The 26,327-nt window shown below is 48.8% G+C and overlaps 1 protein-coding gene across 1 annotated transcript in view; it reads right to left on the reverse strand.

Moving 5' to 3' along the window:
- Nucleotides 1-1,116: 1,116 nt before the first annotated feature.
- The window catches only part of prkdc (protein kinase, DNA-activated, catalytic subunit), a 29,112-nt gene continuing 3,901 nt past the window's right edge, over nt 1,117-26,327 (reverse strand). Inside the window, exons 16-85 of the mRNA XM_076013678.1 lie at nt 25,589-25,738; nt 25,331-25,440; nt 25,063-25,222; nt 24,868-24,954; nt 24,655-24,774; nt 24,013-24,172; nt 23,809-23,918; nt 23,360-23,447; nt 23,097-23,260; nt 22,855-23,007; nt 22,277-22,384; nt 21,956-22,182; nt 21,765-21,859; nt 21,188-21,290; nt 20,946-21,079; nt 20,471-20,701; nt 20,157-20,383; nt 19,856-20,064; nt 19,574-19,706; nt 18,853-19,011; nt 17,954-18,157; nt 17,670-17,858; nt 17,039-17,143; nt 16,764-16,931; nt 16,392-16,519; nt 16,087-16,294; nt 15,816-15,994; nt 15,534-15,702; nt 15,375-15,440; nt 15,231-15,294; nt 14,778-14,926; nt 14,439-14,582; nt 14,237-14,356; nt 14,005-14,148; nt 13,763-13,914; nt 13,498-13,629; nt 13,285-13,396; nt 12,891-13,015; nt 12,663-12,812; nt 12,401-12,574; nt 12,052-12,150; nt 11,582-11,967; nt 11,301-11,504; nt 11,098-11,213; nt 10,887-11,018; nt 10,614-10,793; nt 9,933-10,141; nt 9,684-9,822; nt 9,183-9,371; nt 8,651-8,875; nt 8,449-8,557; nt 8,206-8,308; nt 7,918-8,080; nt 7,654-7,828; nt 6,470-6,660; nt 6,209-6,392; nt 5,962-6,125; nt 5,645-5,856; nt 5,314-5,401; nt 5,098-5,241; nt 4,143-4,356; nt 3,924-3,991; nt 3,620-3,840; nt 3,395-3,487; nt 3,172-3,258; nt 2,931-3,002; nt 2,635-2,836; nt 2,013-2,201; nt 1,780-1,919; nt 1,117-1,686 (exon numbers count right to left, since the gene is read on the reverse strand). Of these exons, the coding sequence (XP_075869793.1) occupies nt 1,482-1,686; nt 1,780-1,919; nt 2,013-2,201; nt 2,635-2,836; nt 2,931-3,002; nt 3,172-3,258; nt 3,395-3,487; nt 3,620-3,840; nt 3,924-3,991; nt 4,143-4,356; nt 5,098-5,241; nt 5,314-5,401; nt 5,645-5,856; nt 5,962-6,125; nt 6,209-6,392; nt 6,470-6,660; nt 7,654-7,828; nt 7,918-8,080; nt 8,206-8,308; nt 8,449-8,557; nt 8,651-8,875; nt 9,183-9,371; nt 9,684-9,822; nt 9,933-10,141; nt 10,614-10,793; nt 10,887-11,018; nt 11,098-11,213; nt 11,301-11,504; nt 11,582-11,967; nt 12,052-12,150; nt 12,401-12,574; nt 12,663-12,812; nt 12,891-13,015; nt 13,285-13,396; nt 13,498-13,629; nt 13,763-13,914; nt 14,005-14,148; nt 14,237-14,356; nt 14,439-14,582; nt 14,778-14,926; nt 15,231-15,294; nt 15,375-15,440; nt 15,534-15,702; nt 15,816-15,994; nt 16,087-16,294; nt 16,392-16,519; nt 16,764-16,931; nt 17,039-17,143; nt 17,670-17,858; nt 17,954-18,157; nt 18,853-19,011; nt 19,574-19,706; nt 19,856-20,064; nt 20,157-20,383; nt 20,471-20,701; nt 20,946-21,079; nt 21,188-21,290; nt 21,765-21,859; nt 21,956-22,182; nt 22,277-22,384; nt 22,855-23,007; nt 23,097-23,260; nt 23,360-23,447; nt 23,809-23,918; nt 24,013-24,172; nt 24,655-24,774; nt 24,868-24,954; nt 25,063-25,222; nt 25,331-25,440; nt 25,589-25,738 (10,713 nt within the window). The 3' untranslated portion in view covers nt 1,117-1,481. The remainder of the gene's footprint in view (nt 1,687-1,779; nt 1,920-2,012; nt 2,202-2,634; nt 2,837-2,930; nt 3,003-3,171; nt 3,259-3,394; nt 3,488-3,619; nt 3,841-3,923; nt 3,992-4,142; nt 4,357-5,097; nt 5,242-5,313; nt 5,402-5,644; nt 5,857-5,961; nt 6,126-6,208; nt 6,393-6,469; nt 6,661-7,653; nt 7,829-7,917; nt 8,081-8,205; nt 8,309-8,448; nt 8,558-8,650; nt 8,876-9,182; nt 9,372-9,683; nt 9,823-9,932; nt 10,142-10,613; nt 10,794-10,886; nt 11,019-11,097; nt 11,214-11,300; nt 11,505-11,581; nt 11,968-12,051; nt 12,151-12,400; nt 12,575-12,662; nt 12,813-12,890; nt 13,016-13,284; nt 13,397-13,497; nt 13,630-13,762; nt 13,915-14,004; nt 14,149-14,236; nt 14,357-14,438; nt 14,583-14,777; nt 14,927-15,230; nt 15,295-15,374; nt 15,441-15,533; nt 15,703-15,815; nt 15,995-16,086; nt 16,295-16,391; nt 16,520-16,763; nt 16,932-17,038; nt 17,144-17,669; nt 17,859-17,953; nt 18,158-18,852; nt 19,012-19,573; nt 19,707-19,855; nt 20,065-20,156; nt 20,384-20,470; nt 20,702-20,945; nt 21,080-21,187; nt 21,291-21,764; nt 21,860-21,955; nt 22,183-22,276; nt 22,385-22,854; nt 23,008-23,096; nt 23,261-23,359; nt 23,448-23,808; nt 23,919-24,012; nt 24,173-24,654; nt 24,775-24,867; nt 24,955-25,062; nt 25,223-25,330; nt 25,441-25,588; nt 25,739-26,327) is intronic.

The following is a 26,327-nucleotide window of genomic DNA, read 5'->3' on the forward strand; positions in this document are numbered from 1 at the left end:
CCGCCTTTTCTCTAAAGTCAGTAAATCCACAATGAAAGCGTCCTATTAGTTGTTAGTTGCGAACCAAGTACACAATCGCTGGAATGATAAACAATTATTTGTCTAATCACATTCAATCGCTTATTTGTGCACTTATATCCACTTGTAATACCTAAATTAGACGTCTAATCCTTCTCGAACTGACATTTTGAGGGGCACCCACTCTCACCAAAGCAGTGTTGCTGTCAGCCACAATCATCATGACTTGCTGTCTGTCACAAGCAACTACACTCATTATCCTGCCGTATTTATTATCATTTGTAATAACAATTATCGTTTATAGTTTTGGCTGTCGAGCTTTAAAACACAGTGACTCTCAGAAGAGCACGCTCACCTGTTCCTCGTGCTTTTACAATGCTAGCTAACAGAAAGCGCGCGACCGGATGTTGTGTTATTGTTGTGCTTGTGCTTACAGACATAAACTACGCGGAGTGACTGGTCCTAAATAAATATTTTTGCATTGCTTTTAACCGACTGAGTCTTACTACCCATACCACGACACTCGTCACCTCGTCAGCAGTAGCACAGGCCAGGTGTTCGCTGCTTTGCTTTGGCACTGACAGGCAGCTAACAGAAATTGCGCGACCGGATGTTGTCTTTTTATTGCGCTTGTGCTGAAAACTGAGACACAAAGTCCGCGAAGTGACTGGTCCTAAATAAATATTTTTTCATTGCTCTCTTGTGCACCTGGAGTGGCTTTCTTCTGGATTTTGTTTTTGTTTTCATGTCTTCCATCACCATTGTACTTTTTAAGCTAACCTATTCCTTCTCTGTGATCACATTTCACTTGCATGCCAACTGACACACTTTTGCCCTGCTCAAACCCCAGCTACCTTTATTCCCTTGTTTGGGATATAAACTTTTTCTCTGACTGCATTTGGGTCTGCCAGTTCTAGAAATTGTGTCATCCTTGACTTCTAAGGAGGCCTGAGTTGTTTTATTTCTTTCATTGCAAGCTCCGCTGTGCTAAAAGTGTCAAAACGAACGAATAAAAATTAAGATACATCACTGAATAATTAAATGGGCCATTAATAAATGAGAAAATTGGAAATGAATGCGTTAACAAACTCAAAGCGAAGACAAACTTAACAGTTCATTTTATTATTTTCAAAAGGAACAGGACAAGGATAATTGACAAGTTCTATTCAATTCCGTCTTCAATCAGCAGCAGCACAAAACTCCACAATAACTAGTACATGTTTGGTTTCGGTCTGGATAAAAACAGTGCAACAACAATCATACAACTTGCGCTTCAATTCTTTCAACCCTTCATCAGTGAGGACAAGAATCTCTGTGACCTTGCAAAACAAACTACCACAGCACATGGGAATTATTATTATAAACATTGTTTTTTTTTTTGAAAAAGCGTAGCTAGCTTTTACTCTTGCCGTTATTTATGTTTCTTTCTCTGGAATTCATCAGCGAGTGCGAGCGGAGCAGATTCACATCCACGGTTCCCAGCCCACCCAGGCTCTGCCCAGCACGTTGGGGTCGGTGGCCTGGTCCAGCAGACAGTCCACCTGCTTCTCCACCGTCAGGCCTTCGGCCGGCAGCTGGGCGCGGACGTTGTGCTCCTTTGCTCCCAGGGCGACCGCCTGCATCCCGCTGAAGGCTTCGTCTTTCTCGAAGCCGAGCTTCAACTCCTCGCTGAGGAAAATCAGACGAGGCGAGCGTTAATTCCAAAGGCGAAACTCTTCAGGGTGAGCGCCATGCCTGCGTGGTTGTGACGTGTGACCGTACCTGGTTATCGCGGACGGATTCGCTCCCTCGAGCTTCCTCCGGGCAAAGTTCACCTTCTGCAGAGGGTACCAGTTGATTTCTTTGGTGTTCACCTCCTGCGTCCACGTGCCTCCTTTCTTCAGCTGTTTTAACTCAAAGTTCTGGGGGTTGGAAAAAAAAAGGGCAAGGAGTTTGTGCAGCGGTCAGATTCTCTTTCTCTTCTAAGATGGGAACAGGAGGAACTTCGGCGTTACCTTCCAGTCCAACAAGGGCTCTTTGACAAACACGTCCATGGTGTTGAGCAACAGATCCGGCTCGGCCCTGTACGCTCGTAGGGAGTGGACCATGACGCTCTGGATCAAGCCAGACTCCCTCAGCGGCTGCATGAGGTTGACGAGCTGCTGGGTCAGCCGGAAAGGCATGAGCTCCGGCACGGGGAGGAACTGCGAGGACGACAGAGTGAGGATTTTATTGAGTTGAGGGTTGTCCTTTCACGTCAGGGAAGGATGAAAGATTAAAGTCCGGATTACTCGAACCACTTGAATCGTACGAATACGCTTACGTAGAATACGTACGGGATACTGTTCCTGAAAGTCCTCTTTGTGTCCCGTATTACGAGACAACCAGTTTTCAACCTTCTCATCGGCCCATGCAAAAGAATAATGTTTTCGCTACTTCCTGTCTATGTTTTGAGTCGCTACCGCTAACTGATTGCACGAGCTCAGGACATTCTGTGGCATTTGACATCTTATCACAATCCACTGGCCTCGAACTCTTGTTGCAGGCTTATTGGTGCGACCAGGTTTGTTTTTCTTTGGGGTTTGAGTTTTTCTTAAAAACCATTCATGTACGTGCAAGTTCGGGCCCGACACTTGCCTGAGTGGCAGAGCCGAAGGCGTGACCAAAGTCGATGCCGATCATGCCGCCCGTCTCCATGTTGAGCATGAAGTTGGAGAGGTGGCGGTCCCCGATGCCCAGGACCCAGTGGCTGACGCACAGCAGGGCGTGAGAGCTGACAAAGTGGGAGCGCAGGGACAGGAAGGCCTCGGGACTGTTGCACATCTTCAGGAAGGCTCTCCTGCAATGAGGAGCAGCAGGAAATGAAGAATGAAATGTGCTCATCCAAGCGCTGAGACTGGGGGTTGCTTTGCAGTTGGGGAGCCTGGACGCACTTGAGGAGGTCACCGGGGATGAGCTGCTGCACTTTCATGAAGTTGTTGACGGCGTCGGCACGTTTCGCTGCCCTGTAGTTAAAAAGAAAAACAAAAGAATATATATATAAAAATAATAATAATAATAATAATAATAATAATAATAATACATTAGACAAAAATAACACATTTTGGAATTTAATTGAATAAAATTGACCAAATCTGGCATACATACATACATATGAACAGAAACAAAACTTACTTGTAGGTGGCGGCGTACGTTCTGATGCCATTCATTTTCAGCTTCTTGCCGAAATCTGCGAGCCAATTATTGTGGATTTGCTGAGCCCTGAGACACCAAACACATACAGAACACTTTAAATGAATGAAAACGTATTTAGTCCATTTTCTTAGTTTTTTTTTTTGTTGTTGTTTTTTTTTTTTTTTTTTTTTACACGAGGCGAATCATAGAAATGGCTCTTCACCCTGAAGCCCTGCGCTGTTCCTCCTCGGTCATCGTGTTGCTCAGGAACTCTTTGAGGGTGCAGGTGTTCTCCATCCATTCGATGACACCGATTCTATCACAGCAGGAAAACCAGGAAATCAAATGGGTGAAACTTGAGCAGCAAAGTCATAAGGTCCCACATAACCGACCGCTGCCTTCGATGGCGCCCCCCCCCCCCACTCCCCTGCCCTCCTCCTCCCTGTACCTGGCGGTGATGGGAATGACTTGGTAGGTGCGCAGCTGCAGGCCCCGGCGCGCGCAAGCGGCGTCGTGGCCCAGCAGGATGTTCATGACGGCGAAGAGCTGCTCGATGCGCTGGTCCTGCCGCAGGTCCTCGCTGCCCTTCACCAGGAAGGGGTGGTCCCGCTCGTCGTCCCCGCGGATGATCAGGCGCTTGGGCCGGCGGATGGAGGACATCACCTTGACCTGCGCGGGAACACGTTCGCACTCGGGTGACAATGCCGCACATTCGCGGGGCGTTTCGCGTTGCAGACGGCATGGGAGCGTACCCTCTCGTCGAAGCCCGTTATTTTTGCGTGGTACTCGGGCAAAGGTTTGGATCTGCCGTCGTACTGTCCTGCAACACAAAACATCTCCAACTGTGAGTCTTTGCCCAGAATATGCATTCGCTTGTATTCCTTATTTCCGATCGGCCTTTATCTCTGAAAATTCATTCCGCGCGTTCCCTCACGGGGGAGCCGCTGTCCCGACCCGCCCTGCCTGCCTACCTGGGATCTCCAGATCGTTGCCGAACGCGTCGGCCTTGAACGAGCTCAGCCAGGACGAGTACTCCTTCAGGTTCCCCGGCTCCTTGTCCTTCTGAAATTCCCGCATGGACGCCGCCAGCTCTTCCACCCTCCTCAGGAAGCCTTTGTCCCTTCTCTTGTCAAACACCGTGCTGCCATTTGGCCCCAGCAGGGTCTTCACTTTTTTAGCAAATTCCTTGGAAGAAAAAAATAATAATTGAAAGATCGTGATTAGTCCCAGACAACTTGGGTTTGCACCATTTGGCATGATTTTCTTTTTTTTAATTTAAAATGCAGTCTGACAAATTAGGACTTGCATCCATCTATAGATAATAACAATAGTTTAAACTGATACAAATTAAGAGAAGCATAAAAAGTCAAATTCATATTATACGGTGGTGGAAAAAAAGTTTTTGGACACCTCATGCATTTTTAATGCAATGCATTGCGGCCAAGAATCATTCTTGAGTCTTGAGTCAGTTTATTCAAGGGCAGTCACCGACACTCACCCACTTGCTGCACGTGCACTATTCTGCCCAGCTCACAACTGGGTATTTCAACAAGATGAGAATTAAGTTTACTATTGTTGTACTAACAATAAACATTAAAGTCATTTCCATTAATTTGTGCGCCTCTAATGCGGACAAACCTTTTGAAACGTACAAAATAAAGGTTTCTCTGGCAATTCAATGACAATAAGTGGGATTGAGTAAAATTGTGCACTTTTTTCCCCGCTGGTGTAAGTAGTGAAAAACCGAAAGAATGAATCCGAGTTGTTGTCATTCAGTGAAACAATCACTGGAACTAAGAAGTCAGAAAACACAAGAAACCATATATGTATCTCGGAACGCACAGCACCATAACTCTCGCATTGAGCAGTGTGATGCTTTTGCTTCATGGTGGATGAATACATCGAAGACAAATCCCCTCCCCAAACCTTGATGAATTTCTTGCGGAACGTCCCGTGACCGGCGGTGTCACCGTCCCCGAGGGAGGCGAACATCTCCTCGAACATGTCGCCCATCCGCTTCTTGTCGAAAACCGGCTTTTCCATCGTGTTCTTCACGCCGTCCCACCAGTCCTGCGTGGAAAAACAAAAACGTCAAAGGGTTGCCGGAACTGGCTGTGGCGTCATTCAGTTTCCATCCGCTACCTTGAAAATCATTTCCGGGTTGGTGAGCTGCTGCAGCGCATCCACAAAGTTCTTCACGGCTCCTCCTTTGTCCAGCTTGCTCCTGATCCTGTGTGGATCCAACACAAGCGTGGGCACACACACACACACACACACACACACACACACACACACACACACGTTATTTTTGCATGGAAAAAAATAAAATAAAAAAAACTTCCTTCTGCAACTATTTCTGGAAAATTAGACAATTACGTCCATGGCCAAATTTACGACCAACCGATGTTTAGATCGGATCGGAGAAATTTGCGCGTGTAAACACAGTGTTTGATTTGGAGACCCCGCCCGGTACCTGGCGACAAACTCGCGCTGCTTGTGCCCCGTCGCCGAGTCCTGGAAGCTGTAATCCTCGCTGCTGATCATCAGGGCGTAGACCAGCGCCTGCGGGTAGAACTCGGCAATCTGGCCCACGCAGTGCTGCACGGCCACGGCTTCGGGCTTGTCCAGCAGCGCCACCATCTGGCCGATCCAGCCGATCAGCATCCAGCAGGGGACCGACGTCATCTGAGAGAGAGCGAGAAAGAGAGAGAGAGAGAGAGAGAGAGTGATGAGGATGACAGTGGCGGCGGCGGCGGCCACTGCGGACGACCCCCGGGTCCTGCCGCGCACCTCCTTGGTCATCAGGTCCATGGTCTCGGCCGGGTAGCACTCGATGATTTGCAGCAGGCGCGGGAACTTGAGGCGAGCCTCCTCCGAGTTCATCCTCAGCGCCTTCAGCATGCTCCGCACCAGGTGGACAGGCAGCGCCGAGGAGTCTGGGAAGCGGCTCTCCACTGCGCCCGAAACAAAGAAGGTGAGCTGTGACTGCTGCGTTTCCGGGTTCCACCGACCCTCCACCGCGGCTCGGCCGCCTTACCGTCGCCGCCCTGCTCCTCCGCGCGCAGCAGCTTGTCGCAGAAGTTGGCCAGGGACATGTAGGTCTCCACGACGCTGCTGCTCTCCACGCAGTCCCGGGCGTAGGACTGGACCTCCTCGTCGGCCTTGCGGGCGGCCTCGCGGAACGACGCCAGCGCCTTCAGCTGCAGTCCCGCCTCCACTTCCTGCAGAGTAGATTCAATCCGTCTTTTCTTCCGTCTCTTGAGAATAAAACACTTCTCATCTGGATTGACTGCGGCACCTTCGGGTCGTGGACGGGCCAAGCGGCTCCCGAGAGCCTGGCGACTTTCTCCGCCTTGGCGCCGTCGATGGTTCCCAGGACGGAGGGGCTTTTGCCCACGGCGGCAGCCAGCAGGTGGAAAGACGTGGCCTGCAGGACCTTCTGGTACCTGAACACCTTGGTGGAGCTCTGACACTCGGCCTCGATGTCTTCTGCAAGGGGGCGGGAGAGAGAGCGGCCGACGGGGAAGCGGTTTGAAGGCGCTTCTCACTACGTTTGTTTGCAACAACAACAACAACAAAAAAAATCCAGCTGCTTTGCCAAAAGCGATACGTTTACATGGGGTGGATGAATTTGGATATATAGAAAGACAGACAAACAGACAGACAGATTCTGTCTGAAACTACATCACGCACGGACAGACAGATAGACAGATAAAATCTGCCCAGCTACGGGATCTGTCCAGGGTCCCTACGGCAACTCTATTAGGACAAACTACATCACGGATGGACGGACGATAGACAGATATAATATAATTATATCTGTCTATATATCTATATATAATCCAATTATCTTGTTTGTTTCTTTAATGGATAGATAGAACATGAGAATAGGATTACATATAGATATAATAAAGATAATATTATTATATCAATCTATCTATCTATCGTCTGTCCGTGATGTAGTTTGTCCTAATAGAGTTGCCGTTCGGCTATCTCTATCTCTATCTATATCTATCTATATCTACAAATATTTATCTATCTATATCTCCATCTATCTGTCTATTTATCTATCTCTATCTATATATCTATATCTATCTATATCTACATATATCTATCTATCTGTCTATGTGTCTAACTGTTGGTGCGTGATGTCGTTTGTCCTAACAGAGGTGCCATAAGGTGGCCAGACAGCATTTATCTATATCTCTATATCTCTATTCGTCTATCTATATCTATATCTATCTATATCTACATACATTCCTCTATCTATCTATCTCTTCGTCTGTCCGTCCATCCATCCATCCGTCTGTTCGACCACGATGTAGTTTGATGTCGTATGTTTTCCCGTACCCTGACAGACAGCACTTAGCCCCGTCATTGGTTTCGCTGGACCCCGGGCGGACAGATCTGGTAGCCCGGACAGATTTTGTACCTACGCCGGGGTTTCCTTGAAACCGTTTCCACGCAGGGCCTTGCACTCACCCAGGTATGAGATGGTTTTCATCAGGCAGCTGATCTGCTCCACGGGACCCTGCGACTGGCTGCGTTTGTGGCTGTAGCGGCTCAGGCTGTGGGTCCAGCTCATCATCCAGCGGCGGTTGGTTTTGGCTTCTCTGTGGAGCCCCTTCAGCAGCTTGGTGGCCACTGGAAAGTTATTCTAAACGTACACAGAACCAAGTGAGTAGGGTTTTTTTCCCCCCTCCCTTTATTTGACCCCCCCCGAAATACGAGACATCTCCATGTTACCTGCTTCCACGCGCTGTCGGCCATCTCCAGGTTCATGGTGAACTTGCAGTCGGCGACTAACGCGCGGACGCCGCCCGCCGGGTCCTCGGAAGCGTCCACCTCCATGCTGTCGGCGGGCGCGTGGCCCGCCAGCTTCTCCGCGATCTTGTCCAAGAAGAAACATCTGAGGGAGGAGACGGGTCGGAGAGGCCGAGATTAGCTGCCTGACGATTGAAGAAGAAGAAGAAGAAGAAGAAGAAGAAGAAGAAGAAGTAGAAGAAGAAGAAGAAACTGCTCTTTGTGTCTCGCCTTGAAGTGATGATGTCGTCCCACTGGTTCACCGGATCCACTTTGGTGTCGGGATACCTCTCAGTCCACTGGCTGACGAGTCGCTTGAGCGAGGTCACCGACACTAACGGAAGAATTTGATACAGGCTCATGGACATGGACAGAACTAAATACGACACTCGGTCGGGGAAATGCCGATTTGCCTTCTTGGTGTTCTGAAATGTTTTTCGATGCGGCCAAGTTTATGTTCTCGTCGCGGCTCACCCTCTCCTCTGATGAACTGCAGGAAGTCGTGGATCTCAGTCAAAGCCTGCACGGACTGCAGGGTGGTCAGCCGACTCTGAGTCATCAGCGTGTCCACGCTGGAGTAGTTCTACACGGACAAAACAACACAGTGAGCAACACGCACGGCCATCATCCATCGTTTGGGCGGGACTTTTTAGCGGTGGCGGCGGCGGCAGCGGACCTCCATGAAGAGCTCCATGGCGCAGCTGGCGTAGTACTTTGCGCGGTCGTAGTCCTCCTGCAGGATGTAGAGCAGGCTGAGCTCCTGGCTGTAGTGGCTCTCCAGCAGCTTCTTGCGCTCCTCCACCCTCATGGCCCCGTCCACGAAGCTGAGGAGGGTCTGGTCCGTCTCGCCCTGCTGCAGCTGCTTGAGCGCGCTGCGGATCATGTGCGGCAGGTACATCTCCTGCCGCGTGCACAGGAGGGTTTTAGGGGGACATTTCGACTTATTCTTGAAATTTCGACTTTACTCTCGAAATGTCCACTTTAATCATGAAATTTTGATTTTATCCACACAATGGTAACCTTATTCTTCAAACTTCCACTTTACTTGCAAAATTTCCACTTCAATCACAAAATTTCCACTTTATTCACAAAATTTCAACTTTAATCTGAAAATACAAAATTTTCACAAACTTGTGGCCCTAATCCTCTTCCGTAACATGTCAACTATGACACAATAAAATATGATTTAAAAAAAAAAAAAAATGTACCTGGTGGAGCGGCTCCGCCCACATCTTCTCCAGGTCAGGCGGCGAGGCCTCGTCGATGTACACTGTGGAGCAGTACTGCAGAGACTTCCACTCCATCAGGTGATTGTAGGCCTCCATGGCAGCAATCTCCCAGAAGTCCTTCTCCGCCTCGGCGGGCTCGCCGTCGCTCCACTGCTCAGTGTTCAGGGCCTTGCAAAGGTGAATGAGAGCATCAATCACTGACAGCATGGCATGATGCATTAGTGCCTGAGGTCATAGTCAGCTGTAAAGTGGCTCGTCCGAGTGTTCCCAGGACAGCAAATTAATGACGGACCTACAAAATCACATTACGACATTCTGCGACTTGAGGAAGTGACTTGAGGTGAAAAGAACTGATCCACTGATTTGCTTGGACTTGGACTGTGACAGGTTATGGTTTTGTAAAACCTTGAGCTTCATGGATCGTCGGACTTTCCAACAGCAGACACTTATACACTGTGTGCATTGCAGGGAGAGCAATACCTCATTGTAGAGCTTCACAGCCTCCGCGTAGTCGGTGCTGGCTTCGGCCTGAAGCGCAGTGCAGGTGATGGACTTGGTCCCGACCTTCCCCCCGAAGATGCCGCGGACGACGTCGTAATCTTCCAGAGATCTGTACAGCCTGGAGAGGTGTTGAGCTTTTCATCACAGGGGATAGTTCACCTCATTTGTAGTTGAATTCCTTACATTACAGTTGCTCAGTTGCTCACTGGTGCTGCAACACTGCAATACCTTGCCAGGTGGATCCATTTGTTGGTGTCTGGGGGGATCTCCCGCCGTCCCCTGGACCGCTTGGACGGAGGCTCGGCCGGGACGCCGGCGTGCAACAGGCCCTCCTCCAGCAGGAGGATCCCGGACGGCTGCTGGAGACTCACCAGGCACGTGGTGCTGATGGCCGCCGGGTCCAGGTTCTGCAGATCCCGGTTCTGGTAGCACATTTCCTTCGAAACAGAGACGGCCGCAGCAAGAATGGTGAGGTGGTGTTGTAGTACTCGAGATTGGTCTCAAAACCAATCCTGAGACCACTTATACACACACACATATACACACACACATATATATATGTATATATATATATATGTATATATATATATGTATGTATGTATGTATGTATGTATGTATGTATGTATGTATGTATATATATATATATATATGTATATATATATATATATATATATATATATATATATATATATATATATATATATATATATATATATATATATATATATATATATATATATATATATATATATATATATATATATATGTACATATATATATACATATATATATACACGTATATATATATATATATTAATATATTTATCGTGATTAATTGCGTCATAGCCCTGAATCGTAATCTAACCAAATCGTCAGGTGCCTAGCGATTCCCACCCCTACGCGTTGTACCTGCACGCACGCGATGAAAGGGGGGAAGCAGAGGGCGCTCTTGCTCAGGAACGCGTTCATGTTGACCCGCAGCTGCTCCTTGATCCTCGCGCTCTCCTCTCGCGGTTTGACTTTCTCCATTTCGCAGAGGACGCCGGCGAACACGGCGCTGAACAGCTGCTTGGCTAATATGGGGTCCCTCTGCAGCAACAGAAGGGCGAAAAATATGTTTAAAAATGAACAGGCCGTTTTGGCCTCTCACCTATTTTTTTTTCGAAGCAGCAGCAGTCTCACTTGGGCCAGCGCTTGCAGAGGGGTGATGAGGCTGCTGTAGGAGATCTGGATGTCGGGGAAGTCTCCCACTCGATAGCTGCGGTACAGAGTCACCTGAGCCTCTTTTCGCAGCCTTTGCTCGGCTTTTTCTTCCTAGGGGACCACCAACAATGGGGTTGGTGAGACAGTTCGGAGAGGCCAGTTCCTCCTTGTGTGGAAGAACGTCACGTACCTTTTTCTGTCGTTGCTGCCGAATCTCTTTTTGCGCATAATTCAGGCTGGTTTTCTCTTGATCTTTGAGGAACCTGCGTCTCAGTCTCAAGATGTTCCTGCGCCGGTCGTTCTCCGCTGTTGGCATTCATTCAGACAGCTGCATGACTTGTCTTGATGTCTTGAAATTGCTTCATTTTTAAACACTCCTACCACTTGACTGACCTGCGGTGCGACTGTCCACCTCGTCCGATGACGAGGTCAGACGCCTCATGCCGAAGCCTTCTCCCACCGGCCTCCTGGACGCCATTCGTCTCTCGGCTTTCTTATCGAAGACCATCAGAGAAGACATGGACTCGGATCCCACTGTGTAGTCTGCCAGAGTGTCCACGCTGCTGCCCGTCAGCCAGTTATACGCCGTGCGGCGACCTGAGAGGAATCAAAAAGGGAAAATGTGTGCGTGCACGAGGCTTGGTGCCAACATCAGTTTTGGGAAAAAACCGTACCTTCTGTTTGGGTCTGAGAAAACTCCAACGACATCTGGGTGGCTCGGACCATCCCCTTCGCCGGTCCTGACTGGGTCGCCGCCAAGCTCTCTGGGCCCTGAGTGCTCTGAGTCTCCACAAACATCGGCGTCATCACCGTGTTGCGGAAGCGCCAGTTGGAATCGATGACGTAATCCTGGAAGGTGCACTCCGAGAGGGGGTACTCGAACATGTCCCTCTTGAAGTCGGGGCTCTGGCTGGTCATCTCCAGCAGCAGGTTGGTGGCCAGGCTCAGGAAACAGCGCTCGATCTGACCCGAGTACAGCGAGCTGAGCACGGTCAGCATCCGCTCCAGGGTGGCGGTGGGGAGGCGCTTCTCGTGACTCCAGAAGTTACGAACGTAGAGCCTGCAAATTAAATACGTCTTCAGATAGCATTTTTCGTCTTTTCTTCTTCTTCTGATGGAAACGCATGGCGTAGTTTGCACTTACTGAAGGCCTTGGTTTTCATCGGAAAGTCCTTGGAGAAGTTTCTCCTTCGCCGCATTTAAAACCGCCACGGAAGTGTTGTCCTGCATGCTCTCGTCATCGCTGAAAGAAAAAAACAAATACATTTTTAATCGCGATTAATCGCATAGCGTCCTGAGTTAACTCGCGATTAATCGTAAATTGATTGCAATTTTTTTTACTCTGTTGTATGTGTAACTTTTCCAAGATATTTATTGTGTTTCTTATACATTATATGTATATAGGAGTTTGAGTGAACGCGTTAACTTCGACAGCCCTAATGTAAAAACATCCAGAGTCACAGCAACGCAAGATCGACGGCTGCGTTCAGCACCTGTAGTTGTCCTGGATCCACATGAGAATGTCGTACATCCTCTCCCTGCACACCGGCGAGGGATGGGAGGTGAACGCCGTCACCGAGCCGAGGAGCTCCTGAAGCTGGACCGGAGTCAGGAGGGCGATGATCTTGTGAATGATGTCCAGGCAAACTCTCTGCTTCCCTTCATCCCTGGGAGCGAAGACCGGGGAACACATAAGAGCTCAATCACGGGGCGACAGGAACAACAGTGTGGAATCAAAGACGCGAGGTATTATACCTGTGGCCGATCATCTGGATGAAGCCGGAGGTCTTCAGCTGCAGGAAAATGTCCGGGATGACGTCGGCTCGGCTCAGCACGCACTCCAAGCAGCACGTCCTCAAGACGCCATGCAACTTCGGCAGGAGGAAGAACACGTGGTTGACAAACCTGGAAATCAAAAAAAAAAAAATAAAATTAATTTCCTGAAAATCTGAAGAGAACCACGACAAATGTTCCAAAACGTACCGATCCATGAACGGAGGAAAGTGCTTCGATATTTTATTCAGGCAAATAATGAACTTGTCATCCAGGTCCTTTTTCTTTAGATTTGTTATTTTACTCGCAGCGAGATCGAAAAGTTCTTGGTGAAGCTGTGGAAAAAGAACATTAAAAAAAGGTGATTAAATTGTATTTATTTTTTTGCAAATTAAATTTGAGGATAGGACTAGATAAACTCTGCTACCTCTGATTCCATTTCAGATTAAAAAAATATATATATTATTTTATTATTTTATATATTTTTAGTAACTTTTGTTTGTATCTGAAATTGTACAAAACGAAGTTTACAAAAAAAAAAGATATTGCATAAAAATCAAACACATATTTTCATTTGCAGGTGCAGTGAGAGTCAGCCTCATACTTCGCTCATGTTGGTCAAATTCTTCAGCGTGAGGCCGATGATTTCTGCGGCAGCCACGTGGATCTCCTTATACCTCACGAAGGACAGGTTGCTCGTGAGCGACTGGATGTACCTGAATTTCAACAGACAAAATGAAGTCGTCAAGATCACTTTGCAGACTTTTGGAATTGCGGCGCTAACGAAGGCAGGCGCCGCTTAAAACGTAGGTTTTACCTCCCGTACTCGATCCCGCAGGAAGCGTCGTAAGCGGGGAGGTTGTTTGCCAGGATGATGCCCAGCAGCTGAAGGCCCACGGAGTTGTCTTTGCTGTTTGCGTCGGTGCCTCGGAATCGGTCATAAATGAGACTGCAAGGCAGAGGAATTAAAAGAGAAATTAAAATCAAAATTGCTTTCGATGAAATTAATGGGCCCCCATCTTGGACTGTTGGGGGGGGGGGGGGGTGGCAAAAACAGATCCTCAGGTGGGAGGGAGAGCTACCTGTACGGCACATGCAGACAGTCCTTCCAACACTCCACCACGGTGCGGATGATCTCGAGGTTGTGGCGGAAAACTGCCCGCTTGGGGTGGAAGCTGTTCTTCATCAGGAACTCCAGCAGGCGGTTGGCGAGCACTTCGTCCCTGGGGTTACCCTGGATCGTTACCGCAGAACAAATGGCACGAGTGAGCGGCATTTTTCACACGTTGTGGTATGCTTGCGTATTTGGTGGGCTCTGGAGAACCTTCGGGGTCGCCACGCTGAGCCACGAGAGCACCGTGACCACCACGTCCACCACCATGAAGTGGATCCCGTCCCCGCCGTTGTTCCCGGACGCCACGAGCTGCAGGAGGGGCCCCAGGAAGTGTTTGGCGTACGGCCGGAACACCTGCGGAAATCCGGGACGTTAGATCGAGAACCCCGGCGGCTGGAGATCTCAGCTCTCCCGAGTCGCAGGGGGGGGGGGGGGGGGTCACCTCCTCCGCGTTGATGACCAGCTTGGAGACGAAGAGTCGGATGTTCAGAGGCGTGGACGGGTTGGCCAGCTTGGCGTGCAGGAACTTCATCCAGGGAGGGAGTTCACTCGGCGCCGCTCCCTGTTTGAGAGGCAGAGATGAGTTTTCGCTTCGGGAAGCGGCACCTCTGGAAATTAACCCGACTTGACGCCGCCCCGCTGACCTCCTCGATTTTGGGCGTGATGCCGTTTCTGCGCATGTGGCCGATGAGCGCCGTCATGGCTGCCATGCACTCGTGCTGATTCAGCTCGTCCATTTCGAGGTCCACCGTCGCGTCCTGGGCGGGACTCGTCTCTTCCGTCGATTCCTTTGTCGTCAAAGCAGAACATTGTCTTTACTGTCCTTAAAATCACCAGGTATTTGAATGTGAATTACGATAATAATACGATATAACAATAAAATAATAACACAATAATGACACGATAATAACACGATAATAACACGAATAATTACAAATTCTGTGAGTGGATCGACAAAATTAAAAAATAAAACTCTGTCTGACCCTTTTCACGAGCGTGCGCCTGCGTCCTTCCGGGTTTTGTGAGCTGAACGAAAAGCTCTGCACCCCGGTGGAGAAATCGAACTGGCTCATCTCCTCGCTCAGGCTGCTGTCGGCCATGTACGACTGGGAGGACAGGTACACGGGGGCGTCTGGGGAGATCGCACACAGCGAAACCCTCGTCAAGGAAAATATGATATATATGATAAAATCTCTCAAGCTGTTGAGTGAAAATAAGAATCATGTTTCATGTTTTATCTATTTGTCATAGTGTATTGTGTATATATAATGTACCGTTTCTATGTTTTTAAACATCTGCCTTAGGACAACGGATTGCAACTCCGGCATATTTACATTGATGGTTTTGCTGACATGTCAATTAATGTGCAACGTTTTAATCACATAAATAAAAAACATAAAACTTAATTATATTCCACTCGCTGACACAATACGTACCTTCATTCTCTTCACCGACTTCTTTTCGAATCATGACGTACCTCTTTTTTCTTTCAAGCGGGACCTAATTTGGCAAAATGCATGAGTGTCAATGCGCATCGTCGTCAGTTTGCAATCATAAGGTCACGGCGGCATGAAACGTACATCAATTTCAACAGGAAAGTTGTAAGTCCTGCTGGCATCGATGATATTTTCCAGGATGAATTGATTCTGGGAGGGGAAAGAAAAAAACATTTGTTCTCGAGAGAGGACTTGGAAATTTCACAGAATATGCATGATGGTGGCTGCAAGTCCTCAGAGTACCTTCTCTGGTTTCTCGCTGAACAGGAACCCTTGGTAGAACTTGGGCTCGCTGAAGCTGCAGCTGATGGCGCCCATGGCGCAGTTGTATGCGGCGCAGTGATAGAGCCGCCTGAGCTCGAGGAGTTGAGTCTCCCCTGCCATGTTCTCAGTGAAAGCTTCAAAACAGGACCTGGCCGAGAAGCAGAAACAATATTGCCTTGGTTCCGGGTGGAATGAGAAATGACAATTCAAATCAATCTGAAATCCAGGTCACGTTAAAATTGGCTGGGAAAAGAGTCCTACTTGATCAAGGCCTTGGACAGCTCGTTGCCCTCCGTTTGGTCTGAACGGCAGTAGGCTCGATTAATACGGGATTCTTTGGAGTAAACCTCTTCTTTGGGGAGCCGAGAGTACAGCAGCTCCGTCAGCTTGAAGCAGCCGCTCTTCTTCAGCAACTGGATCTCAAAATCCGCTTCATTTGACTGTCGGAGGGGCGGGGAAAGAAATCGAAAAAATCACGTTAAATGTCTACTACAGAACGGCAAATTGGTGGTCGCAACTTTCTGGGGCCGACCTTGGTGAAGCGGCTGAGCAGCAGGGACGTTATTTCGCAGACGTTTGCCACAAAAAAGTCACCGAGGGCCTTGGTGCCACAGTGGGTCGCCAGCGGCAGCAGGACCCTGTCCATCATGTCCTGCAGCATGGAGTTCGTCGGCACGTCCACCTGCTGGATGACGCCGTACACTGCGAGCAGCAGCTGCAGCTGCCGCTCAACGCTGGACCTGATGAAACAGAAAAAAATTTAAAATAAATTCTTCACGTCCGTTGCCGTTGCGACAGCATCTAGTAGTAGCGAATGGCGTGTCCTTTCACGCGCACCTTTTGGCGATTCTCTGGAAGCAGGTGTGGAACTGCTCCTCCATGATGTGTTTCCTGTCGCGACACAGGATCCTGGCCATCAGCTTGAGCAGCAGCGGGCTGTGACAGAGTTCCAGGGCGTCCAGCAACTGAAAAGCGGGATTGAAAAAACAGCTTTTGACTTCCTGGGTGACGTCAGACGACTTGCGTGTTGAGCGTGGAGTCTCCAAAAAGGCGCATAACGTCTTATCGCGGCGTCAAAGTGCGACCAGTCACTGAAACTGAATGTTTAAGTTATGCTATCAGTCCTGAAACACTAAACCGCTGGGTTCAAATTATAGCAAAGATCAGTCAGACACTTGGGAATAATCGGAAAAAAATATATATACTCACCTTGCGGACGCAGTCCATGTAGTTGTTGCGGTGCAGCGAGCCCCTGGCGAACTCGTCCGACTGCATGGGGAAGTGGGAGACGACCAGGGTGTCCAGCGCCCCCTGCAGCTCGGCCAGCGGCTCCTCGGGGAGGCTCGTGAAGAAGGGCAACACCAGCAGGGCCTGGCTCTGAACGGATCCGCGAGAAAAGCTCCGTTTGGGGTTTTGTCTTCAAAGTGCGAGCCGCTGCGGCGCAAACTACCCCCACCCCCCCCCACACTCCTCTGTCCTTTTACCTTCAGATTCAACGGGAGCTTGGCGTCGACCAGCAGCAGGGTGAACGTGGAAAACACCGGCTGGAAGGCTGTATGGTTGACGTCGGAGGAGACGGAGGAGTCGATCTGATGGGGGGAGGGGCCAGACAGAGTGGACTCTGAAAACGCTTTCAGAGTGCAGGTTCACACCAGGGCGAGTCAATTGCAGCAGGTAGAATCGTTCAGGCAGGAAGTCGGTGAGCGGAAAACACGGTGGATCCGGTCGATTTTCATCATAGTACACAATGTGCTGGATTTTGTTTTCTATATGTGCCCTATTTTACTGTGGATCGGCTTCAACGCTGTTCAGTTCAGCTGTCAAATAATAAAGCAGAATTTCACTTTAAATCTGAAACCCCGATGAACAAAATGCATGTATACTTTAAAATACCTGCATTTTTTATGATACCAGCAGTTCAGTTCTTTCTTTTTTTACACATAGCGATACTTTGAGACACAGTTGGGACGGGCAAAAGAGTTTCGTTTCACTGTCGTTTTCTTCAAATACATGCGAAACCATCCGGGTCGCTGCGCGATCTTGCAATTCTGCCATGAAACCAATTGAGCCGACTGCGCTGCAGATGTTTCTGGTGTGAATTGGGGGCGGGGGTACCTGCAGGAGCTTAGAGAGGAGCACCAGGGTGGCGGTCTTGTTCTCCGGGGTGGCCGTGTCTCCCTCCCACCACGACCGCAGGCTCCTCCACGCCTTCAGCACCTCGGCGACCAGCTGTTTGCCCTGAGTCTTCCTCACCGAGCGCTCCCTGAAGCTGTGGTCCAGCATTCCGTTCAGCAACAAGCTCACCTGGACCGAGGAGGGGGGAGGGGGGGGGGGGGGGGGGGCACCGCGGGGTTAGCGCAGCTTCTACCGTCTTTTGCAAAAAACGCCAGTGAGCTCACCGTGGCGGGATTCTGAGAGGAGACGGTAGTGAGGCGCGGCACCGTCGCCTCCAGGCTCCTCAGCAGCTCGGTGTTGACGGTCGCCTGGAAGAGGCTGTAGAAGTACTCGCCGTGCGAGAAGCTGAGGAAGTTCTTGCCGTGGCTGCCCGATATGGGCACGGACAGCATGATGGTGTTCAGCAGCAGGTCCACGAGCTGCTCGCTCTGTGGAGGTGGGGGGAGGGGCGGGGGGGGGGGGGGGGGGGTGTTAGTGTTGACCTCGCGGGCCAAATAGATTTACACTGCGGGCCAAATTTGGCCAGAGTTTGTATACCTATGCTATGTTAACAATTCACTGATTATCGATTAATTGTCGATTAAAAATTTAATCGACTAAATTGAATTAGTCACAATTAATCGGACATTTTTCACACAGGTAGTGTAATATCATTATAACAGTGTTGTGGAAGGAAAGAGCGATTCACCTGCAGATCCTGTGATGGTCATAATATACCCAGAACAAGTTTCAACTTTTTTTAAAAAGAAAAGTTGAAATGTGATCCGTTATAAGTCAAGTTAAAGTCGGAGGATAAATGTTTAGGCTGTTCATACTGTTCTCTAATGTAAAAATGGGTCACATAGGACCCTCAACATTATTTAAAGGTAAAATAATGCGTGAACACATTTTTCATTGTGAAATTCAGGTTCTCAGGAAAAACCGTAGCTTATCAATTAATTGTTAATCGATCGATAAGGTCAATCGACTGACGATTAAAGAATGAATCGATAATTTGCCTCCCTACTGTGGATTAGAGAAAGGGTCGCAGAAGAAAAGACAGGAGGTGAAGCTGGAGGCGGCAGAGATCAAAATGTGACATGCGGGAGGCGATCCGGTTGATCCGTTTTACCGCAGCACTGACCTGCTGACTGAGGGAGAAGGCGAGCTGCAGCAGCCCGTCGGCCAGCCGCTTGGTGTTGACGTCCAAGGAGGGGAGAGCCTTCCTCTCCTCGCCGGGGGCAATGCCCTTGTACACCGTCATCAGAAGGCGGGAGCTGATGGTTCCGGCGTAGGTGGCGCTCTGGACCGGAGAGAGAGAAGAGAGACCACAGAAAGTGGAGCAACATTCTGGAAAAACTGAACTGAACTGATGTGCATGTCATTTTGACACAGGACAGCGCGTTCACTAAAGGCCATTATTAGGACTTCATTGGTCCATTGTTGTCATTTAGTTTTTAAATTCATTATTAGCCTGTGGAAAAAGGTCGAAATCTGAATCAGAAGGCCGCAAATAAAAGAGGATTTTTCTAGATTGTAACTTACATTTTTATTTATTTTGATTAGTTTTGTTTTAAAGTTGTAATTCAATTTCGCATGTGTGCAATATTACGTTAGTTATTGTTCCATATTCAAATTTTTCAATAAATATCAATGTTGGCCTGCAACTTTGTCCAAGTTTTACATTTTGGCCCCACTGTGTATTTGAGTTTGACACCCCTGTTAATGTATTCAGATGCAATGACAATAAAGTTCTTTTCAATTCAATCCAATTCAATTCAATACAATACAATCCAATTCAATTCTAATAATAGAGAGCAAAGTATGAAAGGGGACAAAGACATCCGCGGCTTTTTCTGGGGTACCTGGCTGTGCAGAATGGAGCTCAGCATGTCGGCCTTGTGGATCTGCTTGCAGGACGAGAGAACCATCTCCATACGGTCATGGTGGCTCAGAGCGCCGCAGTTGAAGAGGTCCACGGCGCACAACTCCTCCACACTGCCGAACAAGCGCGTGGAAAAACAACGTTTTAACCAACTCCCTCGAAAACAAAAAGGTCAATCAACAACCGTTTCCTTAAAAAAAACAAAAAACAAAACAACCAAAACCTCTGTGTTTTAATTTGTGTAAAGGTCAAATGCCTTCACCTTTGGTGTGAAATTTTCGTCCGCAGGCTGCCTTCGATGTTGGCGCGGTACGGCGAGGCGAGCAGCGCCTTGAGCGCGGGGACGCACACTTCGGGGAGGTTCTTCATCACCTCCACGTCGGCCATGTTGAAGCCCACGGAGGACGGCTTGCACACCACCAGCGCCGCCAGCTCGAAAAATGCCGGGATCAAAATGTCCTGTTCCAGCAGCTGTGAATCAGATTAAAAAAATTTTTTAAAAAATGTCACAAAAAACAAACAAAAAAAAAAAACCCAAAGAGAAACTGCTTGCGTTCGATCACCTTCCAAAATTGCCGGTCTCCTTTGACGAGAACCATGGTGCCGAACTCCAGCAGGCGCACGATGATGGTGCACTTGCTGAAGTTGTACTGGTCCACCTCCCGCGGGCTGAAGTGGGACGTCCTCTCGCCCAGCGGGAAGCAGCTTTCGGCGGCGGCCAGGTCGCGAGCAGCCAGCTCGCTCAGGAAGAAACGCACGGCCTTCAGGAAGCTGGACTTCTCCTCCGAGCCTGGACGGGGACAAAAAAAAAACAACAACTTTGTTTTTTTTTCTTCGCGCTCGCGAGAGGAAGATCCTCTTCGGTCACGGCGCCTACCGAAGACGAGGTTGGGCTTGATGATGTGCAGGCTGATGAAGGTGTTGTAGCAGTCCAGGGCGGCCAGCAGCACGTCCATCCACTGCAGGGTGGCCCTGACGCTGAACGAGCCCGTCAGGTGCCCGAGGGTGGGCTGCGAGAGGAGACCCCCGCCCTCGAAGCGGGAGATCAGGAAGGCCACTCCTCGCTCGTTCACCATGGCCTCCACCCACTGGGGAGAGGATTTGTTCCCTGGGGGTCGCAAGCGAGCCCAAGTTTATTTGTGCGGCACAAGGGTAATTCAAAGTGCATGATATCAGACATTAGATCATTAGATTTTTTTTTTTTATCCAGTGAATGCAATGCGCTTCAGAACACAATCGGGTTTTTAGCCCTGATTTAAAGGAGCCGACAGTCTGAGTCGATCTCAGATTCCCAAGGAAGTTTTTTTTCACACATGCAGGTCGACGTTGCTGCGCCCGCGCTGGCGGCTCACCTGGCAGGAGGGGGATGAACTCGTAGAGGAGCGCCATGCACTTGTGGCGGCACTCGGTCTGAGGGCGGCCGCACTGCTCCAGGAGCCACAGAACCACGTCAGAGAGGCGGAGCTTCTCGTCAGTGGGGAAGCCCCTGTGGGGAGAGCAGAGAGTTTGTGAGAGTCGTTCACCGCAACCTCGGCAAAAGGCGTCTTGTTGAAAGAAACATGACTAGAAATAAAATAAACAATAAAAAATAAACCTTGGGATGCGCCTTTTAGCGCTCGGCTGATTGAGACTGGAGGCCTTGTGCGTGATGATTCTTTTCAGGTGGTCGATGGCGCTGCCGCACTGCTGCAGTGTTCCTACAAGTAAACGTGGCTTATCTTCACATTTTAAAAATTCCCGAAACATTGGGGAAAGAAAATATGATTTTTATTTTTTCCTGCATATCTACTGATGAAAACATGATCATTGACATTGTTGTGAAACTCCAATAATGTTTTTGGACACCTCATGCATTTCGATGCATGTACTGTATTTCAGTGCACAGTATATATTTTTGTGCAGACTGTGCTGCACATGCAGTGTTCCATTCACCTCAGAACTTTATGTTTCAGCAAGATGTTGTCCCAAGAATTTGGATTTGGTATTTTGTATTCTCAACAATAAACAGCAAAATAATTTCCATTTGTTTGTGTGCCTTTGATGCAGCAAAAAAAAATTAAATAAATAAAGAATGGGATTGAGTAAAATTTAAGCTGTATCTGAAAACCTTGCTCCACCAATGTGTAAAAGTCCAAGTGTACTAATCGTGAAATAATGGAGAAAAAAATTACCCATGGATGGTTCATCAGAGTGGGCAAGACTCAAACTTTCGACAAATACGACCAGAATCTCGAAGACAAACTGGTCCACCAAAGCACTTTCCTCCCTGCGGAGAGAGGCAGGAATTTAATCTGTTGTATTTTCTTTCCCGTAAAACATGCTGTCACATGTCCAAAAAAAGTCCAAAAAAAGCTCTGCAGACCTGAACAGCCTGTAAATGCTGTTGAACGCCAGGGCGGCGCCGAGCCTCTTGAAGCCGCTGGGGTGGAGGGCCAAGCTGTAGATGCGCTTGAACAGGGACTTCATGTTGGCGGGGCTCTTCTCCTGCTGCCGGGGGCTCGTCTGCTTGATGGACCACTTGACGAACTCCTCGATGCAGCGGCCGCAGAAGTCCCGCAGGGTGCTGTCCACCGGGTCCACCACGCCGTCCTGTGGAGGCGGAAAAGACCAGTTTTGATGTGACGTAGACAAAGGTTTTAGGGAGTTTGTGCATGTTTTTTCATTCGGAGCCGTCCCAGTTTACCATAATGGCCTCCAGCACAGCCACTGTGTCCTGGCTCTCAAACTTCTTGTTGTTTGTGAACCAGTGAATCAGCTGCATGACCAGAGGTTCAAAGAGCTGCCTGGTAACCTGGAGAGGAGAGGGAGGCAAGAAATCACAAGTTACTGTTATATGTTCAAAGCAACATTGAGAAATAAGCTCATTGGTAAATACAAAACAAAATGATGAACATAAGTCGTACTATTAGTAGTATTACTATTGTTATCGTTGTTACAAATTATAATTATAATTACTATTATTTCATCTTGTTCTCTCTTTCTCCTATCTTATCAATGTAAGAAGGGTCGGCAAAATAAGCAAAGTCTTCAGCCGATGTACAATATTGAAAAACGGCCGAAATAAACTCACAAAACTGAACTCAACGAAAAGTGCATGAGTTGGGAAAAGGACTGTGTGTACGTAAAAGGACAAAAACCTTTGATAATGGTTCCTTAAAAAAACAAAATAGGTCCGTTAGACTGCAATCTAACAGACTTTTGCAAATCAGAATCTTTGCAAAGACAAAACCAAAAAAATCCGACATCCTCCACCGCACGCACCTGGTCCACATCGCAGGCCAGGCGCAGCAGCACGGGGAACAGCCTCTTGTGCAGTTTGTACATCGGCGGCAAGCTCGTCTCCCCTTCGACCATCTGGGCGCTCTTGCCGACCATGTAGACCACCAGGCTGTGGAGCAGCTCGCAGGCGGCAACCTGCATCGAGCGCAGGGGAGAAATCAACCCAGATATTCAATAGGACATATCAAATATCCAACGAATGTGCAAAATAGAGGACTTTATACTTTAGTCTGTCTGTCGCTGGTGGACAGGGCCAGCTCGCTGATGCGGGGCAGGAAGGGGTCCAGGTAGATGACGGGCTTCATGTCGCTGAACGGGACGGCGAAGCTGAGGCGCTTCTCCGAATCCCAGGCGACAAATTTCTTCATCATCTCCTCTGATGACACCACTTGGTGTGAAAAAACAGGGGCCATGAAGGGAACTCCAAGGCGTGAAACGCTGCTGTCTGACCGATTGGCTAAAGTTGAATTTTCTTCTTTTTCCTTACCCGTCACGAGGTTCCTGTTCAGCTTCCCGCCTAAGTGGCCGAGCAACTTCACCACACGAAGCCTCACTGCGATGAGAGGAGCATCTCCCTGTGTCCACAAAAGAGTTTGAGTCAGACTCTTAGGCCATCAATTAAAAAAAAGATAGAAAAAGAAAGAAAGAAAGAAAGAAAAAAAAAACCTAGAAGGCATGTCTTTATCGCAATGCTGCCATCCTAGAAAAAGAAACAGGGCTCAGTATCACGTTATAACATGAAACTCATGTTTTTACGTGATAATTTTCACGTTATAATGTGAAGCTATCGCGTTATTTCTTGATAAGCGTCACGATTTTTTTTCCTAGGGTGGCAGCAATGCGCTTCCTTATCTTACAGATATTTTAAACCTCATTAATGATGACGGTGCACCCTCTTGCTGGACAGACAAGTAAACTACAACATTTTTTACATACCGTCATGAGCTGGTTGGACTTTTTCAGGAGTCTTGTCAACACTCGGCTGTGCCCCTTCTCTTTCGTGGAGGACACCGAAGACATCACCTCCCAGCTGCTGTCGTCTTTGGCTGGAGTCGACAACACGCAACTTAAGCTCTTGGTGAATGAGGCAGAGCTGATAACACGGACGGAACTGCGACATCAAGACTCCGATGAACTCACAGCTGGTTGAAGTGTTTTTCAGGTACCCGTCCAGGAGCGGTAGGACTGTCGTGTAGCACGGCTGCATGGTCTCCAGGGGGATGTGGGAGGACCAGTCCTCCAGAGCGTCCAGGGCCACGTTGGCCAGGGGGACGTGGCTCAGGCCCAGCTTTAACGCCACCTGAAGGGCCAGCGGAAATTTAGAGATTAGCTCAGCAAAGAGATTCATCTTCCTATGCTGTTGTCAGTGATGTTCTGAACGGGAAGATTTTGGATGGCTGTCAGCTACAACATCATCAATACTGACGATGCTATGTTTAGCATTATCTCCTCCCATTCAGCTCCTCACCTGCAAGTCCCTCCCATAACCTGGCCCTTCCTTACCTCCACAACCTTCTCCAACAACACCGTCCCACCCGTCACCTCCGCTCCGCTGACTCAAACCTCCCCACGCCCATCACCCGCACTAAGCACCGGACTTTGTGGGACCGAGCCTTCAGGAACCCATCAGGAACTCGGACTCATTGCAGAACTTTAAATCTCTCCTCAAGACCTTAATTGATCATTAATGACTCATATTGCTTTTTAATAATTCTCTGAACATCTCAGCATTTTTTTTTTTTTAGCTATTTCAGAAAAAAACCCAAAGAACAACGACCCGACCTCGAGCGCAGGACTGTAGGCCTTGATGTCCAGAGCTATGATGTTGTGGTGGAGCGAGAGGACGAAGGTCAAACAGGACGCCATCAGCTCGTCCTTGTACTGCTTCATCCTCACGCACACCTGAGAGGAAACGCGCCGTCAATCGCAGCCATTAAAACTGTGTTTTCCGTCAAGGAGTTTATGACTGTTGGCAATTTTCGAAACAACGCCCACCTCTTTGCCGAACTTGGAGAAGAGTGCAAAGCAAGCACTCTTCACCGTGTCGCTCTGCGTTGACGTTGAACTTTTCAGACCAACACCCTGTCAAAAAAAAAAGACGAAATCGGTTTCTTAGACTTTTGTTGGATGCATTTACTTTTAGAATTCAACACCCACCAGTGTCTTCCTTCCTCCAAATGAACATCATACCTGGTAGTATCTGATTTTCTTGGCCACCCTCATGGCGACGGACAGCAGCTTGTAGAAGCCGCTGACGAGCGGATTCCGTATGGAGTGAAGGATGAGCTCGTGGCTCAGGGGATACACCCAAGACTGGAAGTATTCCACGTGTGTCTTCAACAGCAACTCACTGTGGGCGGATAAAAAAAGAAAAAGGCGGGGTGGGGGGGACGCTGTCCGTGAGGCGTTTAAGCAGTCGGGACGGAGCGTCGGTGCGTCCGCGTCTCGCATCTGTTACCTGCAGAAGTCGACGAGGTTAATGAAGGCGGTGAAATCTTTAATCTTGCTTGGCAGCAGGTGAGCCGTGGGGTCCGAGGAGGGCAGGACGTGAGCTGCGTCGTCTGGAGTCTGACGGACGGGAACCCGGGGTTAATTCGTGTACGGGAAGAGAATCGCGGCTGAAGCTACAGAGGTTGAGGAGCACAGCGCGTCGTCTCCGAGCAGCATTCCGTGAATGCCGACGTGACGGACCGCTGCGGAGGGCACGGCGTCTCACCTCTTCTCCCGTTGTCACCTTCTGCACGGACAAGTCCAACTTCTCCACGATGCGGAGAATCGATTTCACCACCTCGTCGTAGAGGAGGCGGCTCAAAGGCGTCAGGGCAGCATTCTGACTTTCGAAAGCGGCGTCTAAAAATCCCGTGTCCTGCAGGGGGAACATTGAACGTGCACACAAGATTAAAAAAAATAACCCTTGCGAAAAAAAAAAATACAAAACACCATGATGTATGCGCAAGAGATGGCTTTGATTTGGAAATGACAGACTTGATGCTCCGCCATCGACCCGATCTGTTTCTAAGGCTGCGTTCAGACTGCAGGCGAATCCGATTCAAATCAGATTACCTCTCAAATCCCATTTTTAGGACTGACTGTCCACACTGTTTTTAGCAAGTGTCCAAATGGGATCTGGCTATGTTCAGATTGGACCATGGGCCGTGTAGTATGTGACGTCATACAGTTGCGACAGCGGCACCTGTTGCCCTGCAGCTTGGCTTGAATGGAGCCATCTCCACATTCAGTCAAAACCCATCGGTTCACACTGAGACGCATCTGTCCAAATGCGATTGGAAACTGCCTGCCGAAGGCGTTTTCCATCCGTTTTGCAAAAATCGGATTCCATGTGATTTGTGGCTGTTCAGACTACAACAGAGCCATCCGGTTTCAATCTGGACGGGCTGAAAATCGGATTTTGGCAGGCAGTCTGAATGCGGCTTTAGAGTGCACGTAAACGAGTG

The sequence above is a fragment of the Nelusetta ayraudi genome, unplaced genomic scaffold (assembly GCF_046127955.1).
Source record: "Nelusetta ayraudi isolate G7.1 ecotype Tasmania unplaced genomic scaffold, CSIRO-AGI_Nayr_v1 ptg000155l, whole genome shotgun sequence".
NCBI classification, from domain to species: Eukaryota; Metazoa; Chordata; class Actinopteri; order Tetraodontiformes; family Monacanthidae; genus Nelusetta; species Nelusetta ayraudi.